We start from the raw sequence: 22122 nt of genomic DNA, 5'->3' as shown, positions 1-22122 counted from the left end.
CACAGGATGGATATTTCTAGGAGTCCAAAGGTCAAATCCTCATCTCTTGCTCAAGGAAATCCCCGTGGAATAGGTAACACGAAGATAACGCGCTGCACCCTGGTGTTGTAAGATAAGAACCCAAACAGAACAGCCCACAGCTGCATTTTTGATGGATGGAGGAGGATAGCTGAGGACAAGGAGCTGCCTCCTGTGTCAACACACTCCACCTTCAGCAGCAAAGTGTCTCCTGGATCCCTTTCCATGCAGGCAGCATTCCCATCGCTCCCGCTCCACACCTGGAAGGGCAGTGTAAGCCATCAGCAATGAAGTGCCACGAGGTATGGCATTAATGCACAGCCACAGCCCTGACACAGTGCTGGATGAGCCAGCTGCCCTCAGCTCAGCTGATGGGCACGATAGGGGAGAGCAGCAGCACGCAGGCGGCACCACCACCTGTGGGGCTTGGAAGGAGCTCTCATGACCAGATTCTGGAACAGGATAATCCAGACAGCCCTGTCCTGGTTGCTCCACTGAACCTTTGGCATGCACAGCTCTTTGCAAGCACGCAGGATGTGTGTCTGCACCTCTGCAGAGTGGCTCTGCTCCTGTGCTGCACCCTGGTACCATCAGCAGCACACGCACAGCTGGGTGACCGCTTTCCTGCAGCTCCCATGGCAGCTGAGTGGCTTTGCCATCCCTGCCACAGCAGCTCCCAGCAGAGGTGGGCAGTGGCAGGCAGGTGGGCAGGCTGGAGGAGCACAAGACTCCATTCAGATGAGGAGCAACAGTGCCATTTTGTATCTGAAGGAATGGTGCCACCAGAATCAAGGCAGGGGTTGTTTAGGAGGGATCAAGACAGCTGGCACCTGCAGCTGGAGAGGCACCCTAGCTGCCCCAGGGGTCAAGAGCCAAGGGTGGACGAGCAGGCTGGGCCCCTTTTCAACAAGTGACAGAAAAAGGGAGCAGAGGCTGTCACAGAACCAGAGAATCATGGAATGGTTTAAATTGGAAGGGCCCTTAAATCTCATCCAGTCCTACCCTCTGCCCTGTCCAACCTGGATCTGGACCAGCGATGGGGCAACCACAGCTTCTCTGGGCAGGTGTAAATTGGAACAAGAGAGGTTCAGCCTTGGGGTCAGGAGGCCAGGGAAGCAGCTGGGCTGGAGCCCAGGCAGGCTGTGCCCTCTCCTCCCTCGGGTGCTCCCAGCTCCCGACCCAAGCACCCTGCTCTGAGCAGGAGGTTGGACCAGAAACCTCCCGAGCTCCCGTCCTACCTGAATTACCTGATGGATCTACAGCCCCAGGCTGGGACCTGGCTGCAATCCACCACGCAATCCTTTCCCTGAAATGCAGGGCAGCACCTCCCACACGCAGCCTCCCGATCTCCCAACTGCTGCACGTTCCAAAAGTGAGCACTTGACCAAGTCCAGCACTCAGAACAGCCTCGTGTGTCCATGCCTCACCTGGCTCCAATGAACATTTCTCCAGACAAACAAGAACCTTTCCATGGATCTGGGGCAGGGGGGTCTGCTCAAACCAGGTCTGTGGGAGCAGGCTGTGCTGGGTGGGACACCCTGCTCCCTGCATGGGCTCTGCTCTGACTGACAGAGCCTGGCTTGAGCCCAGTGCACAGACACCCACTCCAAAGCCACAGGGGCTGTCACAGAACAGTCCAGGCTGCTCTGGCTCTCCACATGGCTTCTTTTCTTATCCCAAAACGCTGCTGGCCACAGGCACAGAGGCCACAGGCTGTCCTGGCTGCTCAGCAGTGCCGTAAGTGCCACGGGAGAGTCACCACACGAAGCCAGGACGGGTCACACCGTGACCCCAGCACCCCCTGAGGGACCTACTCAGAGCCAGCCAACGCTCTTCAAGCTGACAGTGAGGTTTGCAAACGCATTCCAAATAAAAACTAACAACAATGAGTTTTCTGCAAACCTCCAGAATCCTTTCCAGAGGTGAGGAAGCCTTTGGCACAGCAGGAGCAAACATGAGGAACGGGGGCCACACTCCTCCGCTCACACGAAACGTCCAATCCTCCAGCAGACCCAGGAACGGCTGCCAAGGAGCCGCGGGACTCCAAAAGCCCTGGAAATCTACATTGCATTTTCTTCCACTGCTCTTTTTGCCGTGTTTTCCTTTCAGCACGGCAGAGCAGCATGTTTGTGCTGGCCAAGCCTACCCTCCTCCTCTCCACCGCACCTCCAAGCAATCCAAGCACGGGAGATACAGTATTACCTCAAATATTTAACCAAGGGATTAAAGGATTCTCTTGGCAGGAGGCAGAAGCTGCCCCACGGTTACAGCTCCCTGCCTGGCTGGCAGGCTCTGCAGGGAGCGCTCTGCCCCGGGCTCCGGGGGCTCACCGCCATGTTCTCTGCTTTGTGCCCCAAAATCGCTGCTCACCGGCTCCCGGCCGTCCATGGCCTCCATCCAGAGCCGCCGGTCCTCCTCCGAGAGCGCCTGCATGGTGATGACACCGGGCCTGCGGGAGAAAGGGGACGCCGTCAGTGAGCGCAGGACGCGCAGCCAGGGTGGCAGAGATGAATCTTTCATGAGAGGGAGAGGGAAGGAGCACAAGCTCCCTCCTGGGCAAGCCCCAGCACAGGAGGACAAAAGGCATGGACACCCTGCAGGTCCTGGCCAGGGTCAGCAAGGAGCAGAGGGCATCTCCAACAATCAACGCACCTTTCCAGCGGTTTTGTGCGAGAGCTGGGTGCCAAATTCCTCCTCTGGCCCTCGGCCAGCCAGCTCACCTGCACCGGGTAAAGCACGTGCATGCAATGGCAGAAGGCAAGGAAGGTAAGCGAGGAAGGTAACCAAGCAAGCAGGAGCCCCACACATCCCAGCCCGTGTCTCAGCAGCACCAGGCTCACAGAGGAGACCTTCTGCTGGGCACAGTGTTCATCCCCGAGGTGTCTGTGCCCTCATGGCTGTGCCAGTCCCCTGGCCCTGTCTGCACCCTGCTGTAAGACACAGCAGTGGCAGTGACACGATGCTGGCCCGTGTCCCCCTCCAGGAGCAATGCAGGAGCCCCAGGTGCCCAGGGTGCTGCTCCTGCCCCCAGCACTGTCACACACACCACAGCCTTGAGCTGCCCTGCCGACCCAGTCTCCAACAAACAGCCCTGGGACTGCTCATTTACTGTGATGAGAGGGGAAAGGACAGGCCTGGGTGCTGCACACACAGCACAGGAGCAGGGACAGCAGTGGCACTGCCCTTGCCCGAGGGCCAACGCCACCTCCACGCTCCTCAGTGGACGCTGTGCCCGCTCCTGGACCACCCTTTCCAGCAAGGAGACAAACCTGCATTAGCTGCTCTGTGACCAGCAGGGTGAGGATGGATTTGACAGAGTGTTTGCACAGCCTCAGGTGTGGTGGGATGGGAACACGGAGGGTGGGAGCTGTGACCCGCACCAGGGGCTGCCATCCCTCTGTGCCCTGCTTGGCTGTGAGCTCTCAGGATTTCCATCTCCACATCCCAGCCCATCCTGCAGCCTGGATCCCAACACGCTCAGCTGGCCAAGCCTGCTCCTCCCCAGCCTTCTGCCTTTGGGCTGGTCTGCATCCCCCCAGCGCTGCTCCCGGGCTCAGGCAGGCAGACATACAGACAGACAGACCTGTCCGTGTGTCTGTCTGCCGCTGCTGCTCCCAGGCACGGCAGCCCAGCATCCCCGCAGGAGCACAGAGAGCAGATTCCCTGGCAACAGGGACACACACACGGGGGGGCTGCTGGGCTCTCTGCCCGTGGGGCTTCAAACACTGACCTGTGACAGCACAGAGCCCCTGGTGCTGCTCTTCCCAGCCCAGCAGAGCCTCTAACACTGAACTGTGACAGCACAGAGCCCCTGGTGCTGCTCTTCCCAGCCCAGCAGAGCCTCTAACACTGACCTGTGACAGCACAGAGCCCCTTGTTCCAGAGCTCTAGCACTGAACTGTGACAGCACAGAGCCCCTGGTGCTGCTCTTCCCAGCCCAGCAGAGCCTCTAGCACTGAACTGTGACAGCACAGAGCCCCTGGTGCTGCTCTTCCCAGCCCAGCAGAGCAGGGGCTCCGCAATGGCACAGGAGTGCTGCTCCAGTGCTGCAGGGCACAGGGAGGGAGGGAAGGGAAGGGGGATTAAACCTCAGGAGCTGCCAACCACCTGCAGAGTGAGCACTGAGCACGTAGGCTCTGTTCCCTACTCGACCCCCAAAACCTGATAAAGGTGGGGAGAGGGGTGATTTCTAACTTGAACTTCCCAAGGGTGGTTCAGCCGGAAAACGCGAGCTGCACCAACACTCTGCAGATGCCCTTTGGTCCTTGATAAGAGTCTGTAAGAAAATTAAACTTTAACAGGGGCTCTCAAGAGGTGGGCTTGGCCCCTGTGCTGCTGCTCCGTGGCACGCACAGGCCAGGGACCGAGGATTAACCCTTCTCCTACCTGCACTCCCCATGCAAGCAGCCCAGCGCTCAGCAGGCACACGGCAGCTCAGCCCTGTCCCACCAGTGGAAGCTGTGCCCAGGTCCAAAAACCAGACATAATGTGCTTGATCTCTGCTAATCCCATTGGTGAGTCAGTCAATACTCACCAGCTTAGTGGTTTGGAAGTTTACTCACTTAGGAGGGAAGAGGAAACCACTTAACCATCGCCTCATCTGAGAGGGAAAATGCTCCACATCCAGCAGCAAATATGCTCAAAACACTGCACAAAGCTCCTTGTTGTGCAGGTACAAAGTGACTCAAGAGCAGTCTCTGGTACCTGGGGAGCTGCAGTGGCCACTTCAGCCAGGGCTTAGGTCTGACTTTAAGCCAGGCTGCTGCTGAAGGCACAGACACCTCAGTCAGAAAGCCCTGGAAGGGCTCTAGCTCAGCCAGGGACACACAGGAAAGCAAATACTGGCATTTCTGTCTCTTTAGCCAGAGAAATAGAACAGAGAAATTTAAACCTTCCATTCATGGCATGCTGGGCACTGGACTCCAGCAGAGCAGGGTCCCAGAGTGGCAGTGCTGGTATCTGGAGTGCCAGCTTCCCTCAGCACAGGGCAAAGAGGTGATAACAGCAAAATGTTTGTTCTGCCTCTGAGCAGATAACAACTCCTCGGGCTTCACTTCAAAGTCAAACTTCTTTAACAGCATGAGGGGAGGGGCTGTGAAACTGAATCAAACCCAATTTCCATTGCAAATAGCCCTGCATTTCCTCCCCCAGTGTTTATTTGCCAGGGCACCCATTGCATCACTTTCCTGAGCAGAACCATCTTCCTGGCTGTGACAAATTTAAAATGCACCCACACATTACGCCTCATTCATTACGTTGGCCTCACGGGGTTCATGTGCTCCCGGCCATGGTGTGGCATGGATCCTGCCGCACGGGCTGAAAGTAAGTCCATGTGCTCCCCGCGGCACAGCTCCGGTGTTTAGCACTGGATACACTCGGACACAGCTCCAGCAGCACATGCCAGCAGCTGGAAACGCTGCTGGAAACACAGCTCCATCCTCAGCAGCCCCAGGAAACACTGCTGGAAACACAGCTCCATCCTCAGCAGCCCTGCTGGAAACACAGCTCCATCCTCAGCAGCACCAGGAAACACTGCTGGAAACACAGCTCCATCCTCAGCAGCACCAGGAAACACTGCTGGAAACACACAGCTCCATCCTCACCAGGAAACACTCTCTGCACACAGCTCCATCCTCAGCAAGCCTCCTCAGGACCAACCCCTCCCACAGCCATGCTAAAGCCCTGCTCTGCTCTCCTTTCCCAAAAGATTCACAAAACGGATCTGTCCTCGTCCCCTCACCCAACAAATGAGCCCAGATACTGGGGGTCACTCGTGCAGGTAATTATTTATAAAGATAACACACAGTAAATACAGATTTTGCTGTGGGGCAGCTCCCACCTCCTCCCAACACACAGGATGTACCTGGGCCCAGGTGGAGCCAGCCCACCCCAGCCAGCCCCAGCTGTGTCACCAGGACAGCAGGATGCCCTCCTGGAACCCGAGCTCTTGTGGCAAACACACCAAGGACCTGCTGATTCACTCCCAGGTGCTGCATCCCACATTTCCACCTGCACTCCACATTCCCCACCACACCCCTCTGCCTTTTTCTGGGACACAGGGAGGGGAAGGGACATTTTGGGATCAGAAGAAATCCATTTCTAAATGGGGTGAGTGTAGGAGGGTGAGACTAGAGCAGAACATTGCAAACACTTAATAAGAAAGAATATTTTCAATATGCTACAATCTAAAAATGGAAGATTTTTTTCCATATGAGACCACACAGGAAATTTGAATTTTCTCAATATCTCAGCTTTTGTGACAAATGGCCTGGCCTTAAGGAGCTGTGACTAAGCACACTGAGAAAATGAGAAACTGCAATAGCTTTTCCTTCTTCCAGGAAAACAAACAAATAAGGAAAGCAATAGAAACAGATAAGAACTTCCAACTGCTGTAGCAGCTTATCACAGCGAGACAATCTAAACTGCTGATGAAAACACACAGGAGTGCATTAATAACAGGGGCTGAGTGCACAGAGATGTTCCCAGAGCAGAGCAGAGCAGCCCTGACAGGACCCCACAGCCATGGATGTGGCACCAGCAGCCAGATGTGGCCCCAAAAAGCTGGGGAGCAAAGCTGGAATTAAGGGGGAGATTGACCCCAAAATGCTGGGGAGCAAAGCTGGAATTAAGGGGGAGACTGGCTCCAAAATGCTGGGGAGCAAAGCTGGAATTAAGGGGGAGACTGACCCCAAAAATGCTGGGGAGCAAAGCTGGAATTAAGGGGGAGACTGACCCCAAAAATGCTGGGGAGCCAAAATGTGGCCCCAAAATGCTGGGGAGCAAAGCTGGAATTAAGGCAGAGATTGACACTGAGCTCAGAAAGTCAGGGTGCCCACACAGAGCTCAGAGCACCCTCAGTACAGCACCAGCACCCCCAGTACAGCACCAGCAGCACCAGTACAGCACCAGTACAGCACCAGCACGCCCCAGTACAGCACCAGCACCCCCAGTACAGCACCAGCAACACCAGTACAGCACCAGTACAGCACCAATACACCCAGTACAGCACCAGCACCCCCAGTACAGCACCAGTACAGCCCCAGTACAGCACCACCCCAGTACAGCACCAGCACCCCCAGTACAGCACCAGTACAGCACCAGTACAGCAACCAGCCCCAGTACAGCCCCGCCCCCAGTACAGCACCAGTACAGCCCCAGTACAGCACCAGCAGCACCAATACAGCACCAGCAGCCCCAGTACAGCACCAGCACCCCCAGTACAGCACCAGCAGCCCCAGTACAGCACCAGCACGTCCCACAGGGGTCAGTGCCACCGTGGCTCCCGTGGCCACCAGGGGAAGGAGCCTCATCCCTCTCTGTGCCAACCCGTCCCTCACTCCCTGCGACAGCCCCCAGGCTTTGCCTGAAAGGTGGCTGGAAAGGTGACCCCGGCAGAGGCACAGGGACAGGCTGCACCCACTGCGGCTCTGCAGGCACAGGGACAGCAGGGCTGGGCTCACCTGGCAGGGGGAGCAGGGACAGCTCCTGCCGCTGTCAGAGCGCTGCACCCTCAGGTGCACTCCCAGAGCAAGGCCAGCAGCCCTCCTGGGATCACCATCTGCTCAGGGCAGCACCTGCAGGTGCCTGGCAGCCCTGCCAGCCCCATGCCAACCACCCAGCCCCTGTGCCAGTTCTTCTTTCAGGAAGAATTTCCCCATGGAAAGGTGGCTCAGGCACTGGAACTGCCCCGGGAGGGTTGGATCCCCATCCCTGGAGTGCCCAAGGAAGGGCTGGAGGTGGCACTCGGGGCTCTGGGCTGGGGACAGGGTGGGGATCAGGCAAAGCCAGGACTCAGTGGTGTTGGGGGTCTTTTCCCACCTCAGAGGCTCTGGGATTCTGGCTCTAGAGTCCCACTGTGCACCAGGTGTGGTGCCAGTCACCCTGGGGGCACCCACAGGGCAACGGTGGCACCTGCAGAGTTCACTGCTCTCCTGGCACACCAAACCCTGCATCTGAAGAGCTCCTGCTCCCCTAAAAGCCAGCTGGCACTCAGAAGCAGTCTGCTTCTGGCCCAGAGCAATGACCTACATTATCCTAAATGACACGGCCTTTGTCACCAGCCAAATGAGATACTCCTCCTCCTCCTCCCCAGGCTCGTTCTGTAAGACACTGGCTGACATCCCTGCTCACCTTGTTTACAAACCTGATTTAATGTGCAGAGACTACAAACAAGGTTAGTTACTGAAAAAAGAGCATTAGCAGTAAAACACAGCGGCCAGCACGCTGGGGGTGTGTTTCAGACAGACCCCAGAACACCATTTGGGCTTAATTTTGCTGTAAGAACACAGTACAATACTTCTAACATGAGAGCTATTTGTAAATGCCAGGGCCAGGTTGGATGGGGGTTGGAGCAACCTGGCCTAGTGCAAGGTGTCCCTGGCCATGGCAGGGGGTGGAAGGAGATGAGTTTTAAGGTCCAACAGAAACTATTCTGGGATGCTGAGACAAGGAAGCAACGCTGTAATAACAGATCAGGCTCCAGATTTTCAGCTTGGTTGTGCTGAATCATCTTTACAGGAGAAAACCACACTTTTTTTCCCACCTAGGGAGGAACAGCTCTTGGCTGGTGCTATTTAGGGAGTTCCTGCTGAGCTCCAGCCCCCCGCCCGCGCTGCCTGAGCTCCCAAAATGCAGGGCTGACCGAAGTTTCTGTGCAGTGTCTGAAGCACGGCCGAGGCTGCCACCTCCAGGCTGCCTGAGAGCTGTGGGACAGCCGCAGCCCTGGAGCTGATCTCCAGCACACCCTGCACCGACAGCAGGACCTGGTGGTGCCCAGACCTACCCCAGGAGCAGGGAGACAGGCTGGGCACAGCACAGCCTCTTCCAGCCACAGCAAAACTTGTTGTTTCCTCTTCCTCTTAAATTTATCCTGGGAATATCCAATATTTTAGCCATCTAATGACAAATTCTGATACCAAGAGGATGCAGAGCTGCCGGTATATTGGGGAAAACCAGCTTTTTCCTTCAGGTGTGTCCTGCTCTCTCAGGCAAATCCCTGCAGCAGGAATGTGCACGTGAAAGGAGAAATTCCTCAGGTTTCCCCTTCCTGTGCTACTCCGCTGCCATGACTTACATGGAGCATGCAGATTTCTGGAGCAGCTCCTGATCCCATGCCTGGCAGGCTCCAAACATCAAGGGAAGCTTCAGCTGCCTCTGAACACGCTGAAGAAAATTATTGTGGCTCCATTCTCCTTCTCCCGCTTTTTAGTTTGATTTTTACATTATAAAAAAATGTCCTCAGGGCACAGCAAAAAAAAAAATTTCCTGTGTCAGCAGAAACACCGCAGCTTTCTGGAGAAAAGCAGAGCTCCAGAGAGTGGGAGGCAGCCCCAGGTTATGTCCTGCCTCAGCCAGCCCTCCCTGCCACGGGCTGGCACCAAAACACTGCCCAAGCACAGGCTGCACAGGGAGAGGCACCAGGGGTCATTCCAGCATTATTCAACACCCAGATTTTAATGAACTTGGGTTTTTCTGAGACCTCCAGGGAGTTCCTGCAGATGGGAGGACAGCTGGACAGGCACACAGCTGGGAGAACACACTGAGTGCCTTTGGAGCAGTGAACTCCTGCAGCGAGGGAGACCCCAGGCAGTGACTAATTCCTCCTGGAATAGCAACACCAGCCTGGCTTTCCTGTTTGTGTGTGTAAGCCACGCATGGTGCCAGCTGATATGGCAACAGCTCTCACTCCAGGTGCCAGAGATTGAACCCACACACACCTCTGGTCCAGCTGCTGTGTGGTAAGTCACAGCAGAAGCGTTTTCCTTCTTCAGGAAAAAGGAATGAAAGTGCCTGGAGGCACGAGCCAGAGTCCATTATCAGCGTCCATGATGAACCAACCAGTAACAGCCAGCCCAGGAGAAAAGCTGACACTATTCCAGCACACACCCAGTGCTGGAAGAGGCAGCACATCCCTCCAGAACAGCCACAGAGCACCAGGCTGGCAACCCTCACCTTGTGTGGCCAGAGGCTGCAGAAGTGCTAAAACACCCTTAAAGTCAGAGAGACTTGAGTCAGAGAGGCTTGTAAACCAAAGCACTGACTCAACACACAGAGAGCACCTGGCTGGGAAAGCTGTGACTCCGTGGACTAATGCTTTCCACTCACTGAGGTGTGAGTGACAGAGAGGAACTGCACAGGAACTGTGCCACAGCCAGGAGCAGGAGCACAGAGCAGGAGCACAGGGCAGGAGCACAGGAGCACAGGGCAGGAGCACAGGGCAGGAGCACAGGGGCACAGGGGCAGGAGCACAGGGCAGGAGCACAGGAGCACAGGGGCAGGAGCACAGGGGCACAGGGCAGGAGCACAGGGCAGGAGCACAGGGCAGGAGCACAGGGCAGGAGCACAGGAGCACAGAGCAGGAGCACAGAGCAGGAGCACAGGGGCACAGGGGCAGGAGCACAGGGCAGGAGCACAGGAGCACAGGGGCAGGAGCACAGGGGCACAGGGCAGGAGCACAGGGCAGGAGCACAGGGGCAGGAGCACAGGAGCACAGGAGCACAGAGCAGGAGCACAGGGCAGGAGCACAGGGGCAGGAGCACAGGAGCACAGGAGCACAGGAGCACAGGAGCACAGGAGCACAGGGGCAGGAGCACAGGGGCACAGAGCAGGAGCACAGGGGCAGGAGCACAGGGGCAGGAGCACAGGGGCAGGAGCACAGGGGCAGGAGCACAGGGGCAGGAGCACAGGGGCAGGAGCACAGCCCTTCCCTCCCCAGGTCAGCACAGCCCCAGCAGCCTCCTGGCAGCACTCACCGATCCACAGCCTCCACATCAAAGCAGAACCTCTTCTCAATGGTGTCTGTTTTCCGCCGGGTGCAGGATTTCAGGGTGACAGCTTCATCTTCCCCCTGAGAAGAGACAAAGTCACAGCTGAGGCTGAGGACAACCAACAGCCACAGGCCTGTCCCCAGCTGTCAATGAGCAGGTTCAAACCTGGGGGGATCTGGCAACATCACCCTGCTAAAAATATCTGTTTATATCTCTGACAGGAGGACTTGCCTTTTTACCCTTATTTAGTCCAAAACCTTTCAGGAGGAGCCTTCCCTTCAGGGTGCCCACCATTCAATCTGTGCATAAAGCACCACACAACCCATTCTCCATGTGGGCAGGTACTGCTGGACCACAACTTTTGGGCTAAATCAGCTTTATTTTCCATTGCTGAACAGCACTCCCCAGCCCTGCTGGCAGTTTGCACTCCACGCTGCCTTTTTGGCAGCGCTGTGCACACAAGGACTCCTAACAGGAGCAAACACGTCTTAAAATGTTTATTGTATAACAAAGCAATGACAAAACCATTCTCCCAGCCCGAGAATGCCTCTCTGCATCCAAGCTGCACTGGATTTCCGGAGGGCTGAGCAGCAGGATCTGTGAGCACTGCTGTCCTCTGCTGGAGGGAATCCTGCCTCAGCCCCTGCCAGCACAGACACTGCTGCAACTGTGAAATTCCACTGATGACTTAAGAGAAAATGAATTCTGAAGGAGTTCCTGGAGACAGACACTTTCCTGGGCTCTCTCTGCTGTTCCTGATGACACCTTGGCTGACCACCCTGTTCCCTGACATCACCATTTTTCCAGGAAACATATTTAGAATCACTTAGATTGGAAAAGACCTCAAAGATCACAGAGTCTGAAAGTTGCCCAGAACAGCCAAGCCCACCACTAATCCATGTCCTCACGTGCCACAACCACACATCCATTAAATCCCCCCAGGGAGGGTGACTCCATAAACTCCTCCCCAGAGCCGCCACCATTCAGCTCCTGGCACCCAAAACCCTCCCTGGCCCTCAGTCCTGCCCATGCCACCACGATGGCAGCTCTACTGTGGCCCCAGCCTCTCCTGCTTGCTGCCCATGTTGCAGGCACTGCTGCAGATGCTCTTCTGCTGGGACTCTGAACCTGCCCCAAACCCAGCCCTAACCTCAGCCCCTGCTCCAGCCACTCCCCAGAATTCCCAGCCCCGAGGCCCAGGGCTGCTCCATGCCCAGGTGTCCATGGTGGTCACCACTGACAGACCCTGGAGCCCAGCCAGGGCTGCCCCAGCACGGGCAGCATCTCATGGCAGGGTGGTGCAAGCCACAGGTGGAGCACAGCCCTGGACAGGGGCTCAGCCTGGCCCTGGACAGGGGCTCAGCTGCTGCCAGCACAGCCCTGGGTGCTGGGAGAGCCCTGAAATGAGAAGGGACCAGACAAAACACAGTGCAGCCACTGATGATTACAGGGCTGGGATATGTTAATGCTGAGCTATAATGAAGATGCTCCAAGGGAAAAGGAAATTAATTTTAGAAGCTTCCCTGCCCACAGCTGGCTCCCTGTGCCAGCAGGAAGCCGTGTGGGAGCCTGTCCAGCTGCCCCAGGCTCTCCCCAGCAAGGGGATTGTGCTTGCAAACTGTCCCAGCTGGGAACTCTGTGGAGGGGTCTATTGTTCCTGCTGTACAGAGCAAAGGCAGCCCTGGATACACCCTGGGAGCGCTGGGACACAGCCCTGGGAGCACTGGGACACAGCCCTGGGAGCACTGGGACACAGCACGGGCTGGCTCCCCACACCCCACACCCACTGCTCCCCCTGTTCCTCACACCCCTCGGGGCCAAGGGGAGCTCCAGGCTCTGCTGTGGCTCTGTCCAAAACAAAACAACTTCATTGGCCAAGTCACAGCATCATCAGAGACTCACTGAATGGTTTGGGCAGAAAGAGCACTTGGAGCTCATCCTGTTCCTCTCCCTGCCATGGGCAAGGACCCTTCTACTCCACCAGGCTGCTCCAAGCCCCATCCAACCTGGCCTTGGACAAGTCACAGGCATTGGAGAAGGAGCAAAACAATGAACAGGTTCTGCTGTCCGTGCCTTGGAGCAGGAATGAGGGACTGGGGAGCAGCAGCACCCATGGAGCTGGAGTGTGGTGGGTGCACGTGGCTGGCAAAGATCTGTGGGCTCTGGGGGGTTCCTGTCTTTTCTTTCTCAAACCAGGTACCAAGCTCATTCCCCATGTGGCAGCCACTCAGCCTGGAATGAATGTGACCCACTTCACTGCCTTTGGGTCACCTTGCCAAGAAGGTGACACAGTTTGAGCCCTGGGAGAGCCTGCAGCCAGCAGTGCCACGTGCTCCCTGGCAGGACACAGCCCTGCTCCCAGGCAGCACCCACTTATCCCTTTCCCTCCTGCTGCCAGCCCTCACTCACCCCTTTCCCTCCTGATTTCTGGTCAAAGGGCACCATGGTGATGCGCTTGGATTCCCTCTGGTAGGTGCAGTAATGCTTCACCCAGGAAGTCCCAAAGTGACCTGCAGAGCAAACACAGGGGTCATGCCCACAACAGTCCCAGTGCCCTCCCATCAGACCCTGCTGTGTTTGACCACCACTTCACATGCCAGGCTCCTGTACCTAGCAGCCTTCTGTGAGGCACTGGCAGGATCCTCCCCGGCTGCCCCATCCCCACTGAGTGGGCCAGTCCCTGCTGCCAGGGACTCTGTGCCTGCTGGATCAGCCTTTGTGCCCCTGTCCTGGCCACCCCCAGGCTCCCAGCCCGACACCTACGCTTCTCCTGCACGTAGAGATAGCCCTCCATGGCGTAGGGGCTGATGTTTTTGTGCTCGTGGGGATTCTCCTTCATCTTCTTCATCAAAGCTTCGACCTCTGACCTTGTTCCTTCAAAGCGGTTTCTAGTCTGCAAATTAAAACAGGAATGTCCTTCCCAGTGCAGGGACCTGGGCCTGGCTCTGCAGGGCCCTACAGCCCTGTGGGAAATGGCCTGGGGAGCCCAGCGGCAGCCACAGGGCAGGCTTGCTTCCTGGGCCTGGATTTTAGCTAAAGCAAAAATATTACAACAATTGGCAAGGCCTTCCAGAACTTTAAGGGGGCTTACAAAAAGAGGGAGAGTGATTTTTGACATGGGTCAATAGTGATAGGACAAGGGAAATGGATTTAAACTCAAAGAGGAGAGATTTGGATTGGATATTAGGAAAAAATCCTTCCCTGTGACGGTGTGAGGCCCTGGCACAGGTGCCCAGAGCAGCTGGGGCTGCCCCTGGATCCCTGGCAGTGCCCAAAGCCAGGCTGGACAGGGCTGGGAGCAGCCTGGGATCATGGAAGGTGTCCCTGCCATGGCAGGGGTGGGATGAGATGGGATTTAAGGTCCCGTCCAACCCAAACCAATCTGAGATTCTGTGATTAAAATACACCAGAAGGTGAGGCGGCTCTGCAGACACTGACAGCGGTGGGCACAGGGCACAGGGACACCCTGGGCACAGGGACACCCCAGGCACACTCACATTCTGGATGCTGATTGTCAGCTCTGTCTTGAAGTCACTGAAGTCCTTTGCGAGCTCGTAGCCGTGGTGGTAGAACGTGAAGAGCCCCTGCAGAAAGGCCAGCAGCTGCATTGGGAAAGAGCAAATGGAGATGGTCAGTGGAGACCCAGAGCTGCACCCAGAGGCACCAGCGCTGAGGGGAGGGGGCCCTGCAGCCCCCCGGGGTGAAGGGGCTCCCTGGTGGGCCCTGTGAGAGGGGCTGTGGGGTGAGGGCTCCCCATGACCCCCTTTCACCACAGCAGCCCAGTTCTGTGCAGGCTGAGCCCGACTAGAGCTCACTTACAGGTTCCACAAACTCAAACATCTTCCTCTCCTGGACCTCCTGCACCTTGAAGACATATTCCAGGGAGACCTCGTAGAAGTGCTGCCGAACCAGGTCCACCTGGCTGTCTGCCTGCAGCGGGGTGGAGGGGAAACAGAGCTCAGAAACAACCAGAGCACACCTGGCTCTGACGGGAACACCCCCAAGCACAGCAAGCCCAGCTCCAGCCCCCGTCCCAGCTGGACAGATGGCACAGCAATACACATAAACCTGATCCATGTGAGCAAGCCCTTCCTTCTGCTGAGGAAAATGGGTGTGTGACTCACGTTCTCACCTCCCCAACAGCTGGGTACAAAACACGCAGTAGGGGTGAGAAAAATGGAAATCACTGCGAACTTGACAAGAAAAGGCAACTCTCCCTTTTCTGGAAAGCACCCCCCTCGCCAGGGATGCCACATCCACAGTTCACAACTCCACACCGAATCCTCTCCCTAAGGTAAGCCCTCCCTCGGGGGGTGTGAGCCACACAAACCACGGACACTTCCCGGGCACGGGGGAACAGGAGCCAGCCCCTGAGCTGGAGCTGCTTCCAGCGGGCTCCTCCTGCCCTCCCGGCAGCAGCCCGAGCCAGGCCCGGCTGGGAGATGCCACCAGATGGCACCAGATGGCACCAGCAGGCAGCGCTGCTCCAGCGCACCGGCACGGGTCCGGCACCGCGCACCGACCCCGCACGCATCCCGCGCTGAATCCCGAACAGAATCCCAAACAGAATCCCAAACAGAATCCCAAACAGAATCCCACACACATCCCGTGCTGAATCCCGAACAGAATCCCGAACAGAATCCCAAAGAGAATCCCAAAGAGAATCCCAAAGAGAATCCCAAACTGAATCCTGCACCGACCCCGCACACATCCCGTGCTGAATCCCGAACACAATCCCAAACACAATCCCAAACACAATCCCAAACACAATCCCAAACTGAATCCCAAACTGAATCCCGCACACATCCCAAACAGAATCCCACACTGCATCCCACACTGCATCCCACACTGCATCCCGAACTGAATCCCAAACAGAATCCTATGCTGCATCCTGCACACATCCCCAGCTGAATCCCAAACTGAATCCCACACACATCCCACCTGCACCTCCAGGCAGCCCCCCAGGGCCATGCTCTGTCCAGGGCACAGGCTCACACCTCTGGCAGCCACGAGTGGATCCTTCCCTCCCCAGCCAGAATTCCTTCCACTGCCTGTCCCATATCAGCATCTCAAACACAAACTAAACCAGGCTCATTTAAAAGCCACCATTCCTTGGGACACATGGGTGTTATTTACAAACCCCAAGGACAAGGCTGGCTTGCAGGCACATCTGGCCAGATGCTGAGCCCTCCTCAGCCCTGATTTGCTGGAAGATGACCACCTGCGCCCCAGGTATTTCTGCTCTGCTGGGCACAGTCCCACCACCTGGGTACAGGAGCCCACCAGTGCCCCCAGTAAGGGACAGGCAGCACACCAGCACCATGCCCAAGGGCAAGGACACACATCCTGCAGGACCAACCCAGCTCTGGGCCAGCACAAGGAATTCCAGACTTGAAAGAAGGGATTGAAAACTCAGCACACTCATCCAGCAGGAGCACTTGTCACCACAGCTAACCACGTCCTGATTCACTGATGGCTCCTAAAGAGTTTAAGGCACTAAGCCTGATCCCTCCTCCCCTGGAGCACAGAGCAGAGCAGAGCAGAGAGAGGAGACCAGACATCCATGATTTGTGCTGGCACATGGGAAGCCTGCAGCAGAACCAGTTCCTTTCTGTTACACTCTTTAATTATAAACCCTCTCTCCTTTTTGATTGCTATCCATTTTGGGATCTCTCTGATTTACTCACCAAGAAAGCTCCATATCCTTTCATTACAGGAGAAGGGGAAAACCCAGCACCCGCAGCCAGAATGAGGGAAAAGATGAGTTTACAGCCAGGAGAACCATTGTTATAAACAGTGTGAGGCATTCAAAAAGCTCTCCACAGTCACAGCCAGACATGGAAACTCAGAGGTTGCTCTCACCTCCTGAAGCTGGGATTCTTTCTTCTTGGAAGACAAGTTCAAGTGCTTTTCTAGGACACCACAGTATTTCTCAGTCTCCTTGTCGTATTTCTTTTTGGCATCCTACAGAACAGGACAAGAAGTGTGACACTGAACACAAGGGTCCCAGAGCAGCTGTGACAGCATCCCTGTGGCACTGGGCAGGATGGCAGTGCCAGGTGGGAGCTACCATGAGACAGGACGTGGGGCAGCAGCCGGAAGCAGGTGAGGCTGCTTTTATCTGCCAGCATCAGCAGCTACAGGAAAGCAGCTTATGCTGCCAAAACCCACAGCTTGAGGGAACCCCTCCTCTGTTCCTGGGGCCCAGTGCTTGGTAAAACATCCAGATCCAGGTCCAAAAGCAACAGAGTGAGGAAAGTGCTTTCTAAGCAGAACATGGTCACAATTCCACATCCCACCCTGCCACCCCTCACAAGAGATTCTCCTCTGTGCCACAGGGGACAATGACACAGCACCTCAGCTCTTGGTGGCAGCAGCATTAAGGACACCAACTTCACTTTCCTTTGCACCCCTGTCCCAGCCTGGCCAGCCCAATGCCAGGCCCCAGTCCGTGGCAGCAGGTGTGTTCTGCAGGACCCCTCTCTGGGTTTGTAGGTAAGCAGGTGTGTGCTGCAGGACCCCTCTCTGGGTTTGTAGGTAAGCAGGTGTGTGCTGCAGGACCCCTCTCTGGGTTTGTAAGCAGGTGTGTGCTGCAGGACCCCTCTCTGTGTTTGTAAGCAGGTGTGTGCTGCAGGACCCCTCTCTGGGTTTGTAGGTAAGCAGGTGTGTGCTGCAGGACCCCTCTCTGTGTTTGTAAGCAGGTGTGTGCTGCAGGACCCCTCTCTGTGTTTGTAAGCAGGTGTGTGCTGCAGGACTCCTCTCTGGGTTTGTTTCCAGCTGCACTGGGCACTGCTGCCATGCAAATGCAGCCCTGGGAGCTGGCATGAGCTGCTTGCAGGCAGCAGCAGGTTGTTATAACAACAGGGGAGCCACAGACAGCAGTTTTCATTTCAGAACAAAGGCAGGAAAGGAAGGGGGGGGGCCAGGCTGTCTCATGGCTGCCCTCAGCCACACCGGCGCTTCCCCGTCCTGCCAGAAGCGTCCGAGTTCCCCTGCAGCCCCCAGCCTTGCCTTGGGGTGAGGAGGGCACCCTGGGGGACTCAGGAGAATGTGAGCCCCTCCAAAAAATCCCAATTCTTCCTTGGAGTGAGGAAAAAAGTTCACTTTGGCTGGCATGCAGTTTTTTGCCCTCGGCACGTTGTTTGGCTGTGGGTGAACTCGGAACACTGAGGCACTCCCCAGGAGCCAGATCACCCCGTGTCCATCCCAGAGCAGCCCACTGCCTCCTCCCATGCCCGAGCCCACCCTGCAGAGTGCCAGCCCGTGGCCAGCTCGGGGGGCAGTGGCTGGGTTACCTTGGCAGCCCCAATCTGCTCCTTGCGGAACTTCTCCAGCGGCGTGATCAGCACCTCGCTGGCGTTCTCGATCTGGGGGCAAAGACAGGCACAGCTCAGCTGTGCTGCTCCACAGCCTGTTCCATGGGAACCCTGCCAGAGCCCCAGACACCCCCAGGCTTCACCCCTCTGTCTCTGCACACCTGTGACCCCCAGCACCAGGGCAGGCTGCTCTCCCACAGCAAGACTCCATTCCTGATGCTTTCCAAGAGTTTCCCCACCAAGCCACCCTCTCCTTCCTCTGCCCTCCCCTGCAGCTCCGCCCCAGGCGAGGGAAGGAGCACGGGGGCAGGCAGTCACTGTCACCACGGTGTCCCAGGTGCCACCACCCCTGCTCCCAGGACAGCTGGGGCCGTACCATGCGCATCCGCTCGTCCTCCAGGTTCCGCAGCACCGTGGCAAACTCCTGCAGGGACTTGGCTGGAAGGGACACAGTCAGCATTTCACATTCAGTTCTTAAAGAAAGGAACTGCACAGAGGGTTTTGTCTGTGTTTGGGGTGGGGAGGTTGGGGTTTTTATTATCCTTGCTCTCTCCCTAGAAAGGTTCCTGCTGCCTACAGCTGGCAGCAGAGCATCCCCAGGACCAGGCTTCCTCCTCCAGACAGCAACATCCTCAGCTCAAACCTGCCCTGCCCAACAGTCTGTCACCAACCAGCCCCAGAGCACAGCACTGGCCTCCAGCCAGGCCCAGCACACGAGGGGCAGCTCCCCAGCACGGGCACAGCACCAGGGAGGCCTGGATGAGGAGCTATTTCTGCTGAGAGGCTGGGCACCAATAAACAAGCCAAGTTAAATCAGGGCTAAAGCTTCTTTGCTCTCCTGGCTCCAGACGATGTGCACAATAAGCTCTAAAAGTTCAGCTGGGGCAGGAGCAGGAGGAGAGAGGAAGAGGCTGAAGCCACTGCCCAGTGCCAGGAGAAGCTCTGGGGCAGAGCCAGGCTTAGCTCAGAGAGCCTTGCCAGGCTCGGCGCTGCTGATTCCCCCAAGCACAGGATCCTGTGTGACTCTGCTGCTGCCCCTCTGCCTCAGAGCACAGCCCCTTGCAGTGATCCTGCCACAAGCACCTCCAGATGCTCCTCTCCAGTGCAAAACATCCAGCTAACTGAGGTGGTTTCAGACACAGGCAATCTTCTCCCTTTCCCGTCTGGCAGGGACAGATTTAGGCCAAGAGGCAACAGGGGATTCCCTGGGGGAGGCTGTGCTGCTGTTGAACCAGGAGGAATAAGGCATTTCCAGAGGGCACCCAGACAAATCCCTGGTGTCCTGGTGTGTTTCCCTCGGTGCCCTGCTCGGGGCTGGCCCCAGGAGCAGCAGGACTCACCTATGCAGATCTCATCGTCGGTCTCAGCGTCACCAATGCAGCGGAACTTGAACTCGTTGAGGGAATCCGCGAACTTGCGCTTGGCGGCCGACAGGTCTGTGGGAGCAGGGAGAGCAGGGACATCACCAACGGGAAAGGGCCCCAGCAGCAGGATGCAGGCATGATCCCAGCCAGGAAATGCCCACAGAGAGACCCCTGCCCCAGGGAAGCCCCAGAGCGCTGCCCTGCTGCACCCACCCCGGGGACGGCTCCGTGGGGTCCCTGTCAGCACCCCCAAAATACCCTACAGGAGATGGCACTTCAGAATAGCCAGAGAGCCACCCCAGAGCTCAGACACAGAGCCATGGGGCAGCAGTGACACACAGTGACACTGCCCCCCAGGAGATGGCCCCTCTGCCATGCTCCTGGCATCAGGGAAGGCAGCAGCACAGAGCTTTGCTGCTTCCCGAGCTGCAGGTTCCCTCTGAGATCTGCATCCTATTAAGTTCTTACTCACAGTGACCTGAGTGGATCCAGGATTGGCTTTTCAGGCCAGCCCTGTTAACCTGGCACACACAGACAGTCCTGGGGCCACCAAAGGCACCGTGTGGCTGCAGCCCTGCCCGTGTGAGGAACTCACAGCGCTCACTGCCCCGTGCATTTCTTCACTCAAAGCCCAAAATTCCCGGGTTTTCCCCTTTCCCAGCACCGGTGGAAAATGTGTGTGCACGCAAAGGCCATTTCCTCCTCTCAGACACCACAGCCAAGAGATAACCACAGCAGAGTCCAAGTGTTTTGCTTTCCCCATGGGATAAGGGAGCTGGCAACTTTCTCCGAGCATCAAAGCTGTTTTCCCAGTATTGCTGCTGACAGCCCTGGGGTTAATCCTGCCCAGTTCAGTCCCGTTGCCTCCACACAAGTGCTTCCTAAGGCAGCAGGAAATCACCCAGCCAAGGCAGGCAGGGAGAGGGAAATCCCTGGGAGCCTTCCCAGTGGAAAAGTACAGAGGGGGCTTCTTGGAGAAGGTTCACACATAACAGGATTTGCACTTTGCTCCCTGGAGGATGGAACAAGCATGGCTTTTACAGCTTTTACACCCTTCCTGTGCCTGCAGCTGCCAGGAGCCTCCACTGGCACCCACAGAAGCAATGGGTTTTGGGGAAACTTCCCCAGTGCTCCTGGGCAGGACTGAAAAGAGGGACTCAGGAGGGTGGGAGGGTTTGTTCCAGCTCAGCACAGGGCTGAGCAAAGGGCACTGGAACAGCCCTGTGCAGCTCTCCCTGCTCCTTTCCACGCGCCCATGCTGGTGCCAGCAGCAGAGCAGCCTCCTTCCCTTAGCAGAGCTCATTGGAGCAGCCCCAGGGGCTCTCACCCAGACCCTCCTGCCTGCCCTGGAACAAGCACAGAGATGATGTTAATGCTCTAAGGAGCCATTTGCTCTCCCCCAGCCCCTGAGCCCTTGGCCACATTCCATGTGCCACATCCCACCTGAGCCAGGCCTGATGTGACACCCCTTGTGCCACCACTGGCTGGGCAGGACCCCAGAGCTGGAGAGGCTGCTGGAGCACAGGGATGAACACCTGGGGGAACTGAGCTCCCCAGCCTGGGGCAGGGCACCTCCCCAGGGCCACCTCCCCAGGGCCACCTCCCCAGGGCCACCCTCTGCTCCACCTGAGAGTGAGGAGCAGGTCAGGGCTCTGGGACCAGGCATGAGCCAGAGCAAAGCCAGGAAGCCTCTGGAGCCAGCAGCACTGACAGCAATGGCCCACGGTGCTTATAAATAGGCAGGGGAGAGGGAGATAACTCCTGCAGTGACAGTGATAAAGGATAAAATTAGCAGCAGGATCAGCTAGAAGAGGAGAGAGGGGCACCCATGCCCACCCTGGGGGCCCCACTGTCCTCCCCAGGCCACTGTCAGGCCACCCATGCCCAGCACCCCCTCGTCTTGCAACCCCTCAGCTGCATTTTGGGACAACAGCCCTGCAGGGGAAGCAGGAAGGCACAGGGAGAACAGGGCACCTCCCCAATGATCCTGCAAAGGCTCAACAGAATCTGCTGCTTCCTCTCAGGCACGAGCAAAACCACCCAGACCTGCACATGAGTCACAGCAGGGCTGCACCAGGGGCTGGCAAGTGTTCCTCCCAAGTTCTCTGCTGGCTCGTTCAGCCAACCACAGCATCAGGGAAAGTCACCACAGAAAGCCTGAAAAATCCTTCTGCCTGAGCAACACAACCAGCTCAGGTCGCAGGTCTCATCATCATCATCATCATCATCACCTCCCATGGCTCCCCTGGGCTGGTGAGGATGGGACAATCCCTTCAGGAAAGTCCCCTTGACAGAAAACTGGCACACTCAAGCCCAACTACACAGCTCCAGCAACAGCAAAATGCCCTGTTAAAAGTGATGCATCCTCCCCATCCACTGCATCCTGCACACCCACCCCAGGAACAGCGGAGCAGGGACAGCTCCCAGCAGGTCAGAGGGCAGCAGCCTTTCCTGGAAGCAGCCTCAGATACCCAGATAACCCCTCTGGCTGTCCCTGCTCCCTCACACCCAGCCCAGGGCCCACCCCACTGTCCTCCTCCCTCTGCAGCCAGGGAATTGCTGGCTGAATTCCATCCCAGCTCCCACCTCCAGCTCCAGGGCTCCCCCAAACCTGCCTGAAGGGGCTTCTCCAGCCCCAGGAATCCTGCAAGGATCAGC

At 57.1% G+C, this 22122-nt stretch overlaps 1 protein-coding gene across 1 annotated transcript in view; it reads right to left on the bottom strand.

Annotated features, from left to right (window-relative positions):
* Window positions 1-22122, bottom strand: part of ARHGAP26 (Rho GTPase activating protein 26) — a 101548-nt gene that overhangs the window by 64782 nt on the left and 14644 nt on the right. The window contains exons 2-11 of the mRNA XM_030957789.1: window positions 19441-19536; window positions 18477-18538; window positions 18080-18151; window positions 16647-16748; window positions 14604-14714; window positions 14282-14386; window positions 13548-13677; window positions 13194-13294; window positions 10770-10864; window positions 2389-2467 (exon numbers count right to left, since the gene is read on the bottom strand). Coding sequence (XP_030813649.1) covers window positions 2389-2467; window positions 10770-10864; window positions 13194-13294; window positions 13548-13677; window positions 14282-14386; window positions 14604-14714; window positions 16647-16748; window positions 18080-18151; window positions 18477-18538; window positions 19441-19536 — 953 coding nt within the window. The remainder of the gene's footprint in view (window positions 1-2388; window positions 2468-10769; window positions 10865-13193; window positions 13295-13547; window positions 13678-14281; window positions 14387-14603; window positions 14715-16646; window positions 16749-18079; window positions 18152-18476; window positions 18539-19440; window positions 19537-22122) is intronic.

This window comes from Camarhynchus parvulus, chromosome 13 (genome assembly GCF_901933205.1).
Source record: "Camarhynchus parvulus chromosome 13, STF_HiC, whole genome shotgun sequence".
Classification (NCBI taxonomy): domain Eukaryota; kingdom Metazoa; phylum Chordata; class Aves; order Passeriformes; family Thraupidae; genus Camarhynchus; species Camarhynchus parvulus.
Note: the sequence above shows the minus strand (reverse complement) of the source record. Positions and strands in the feature narration are given on the sequence as shown.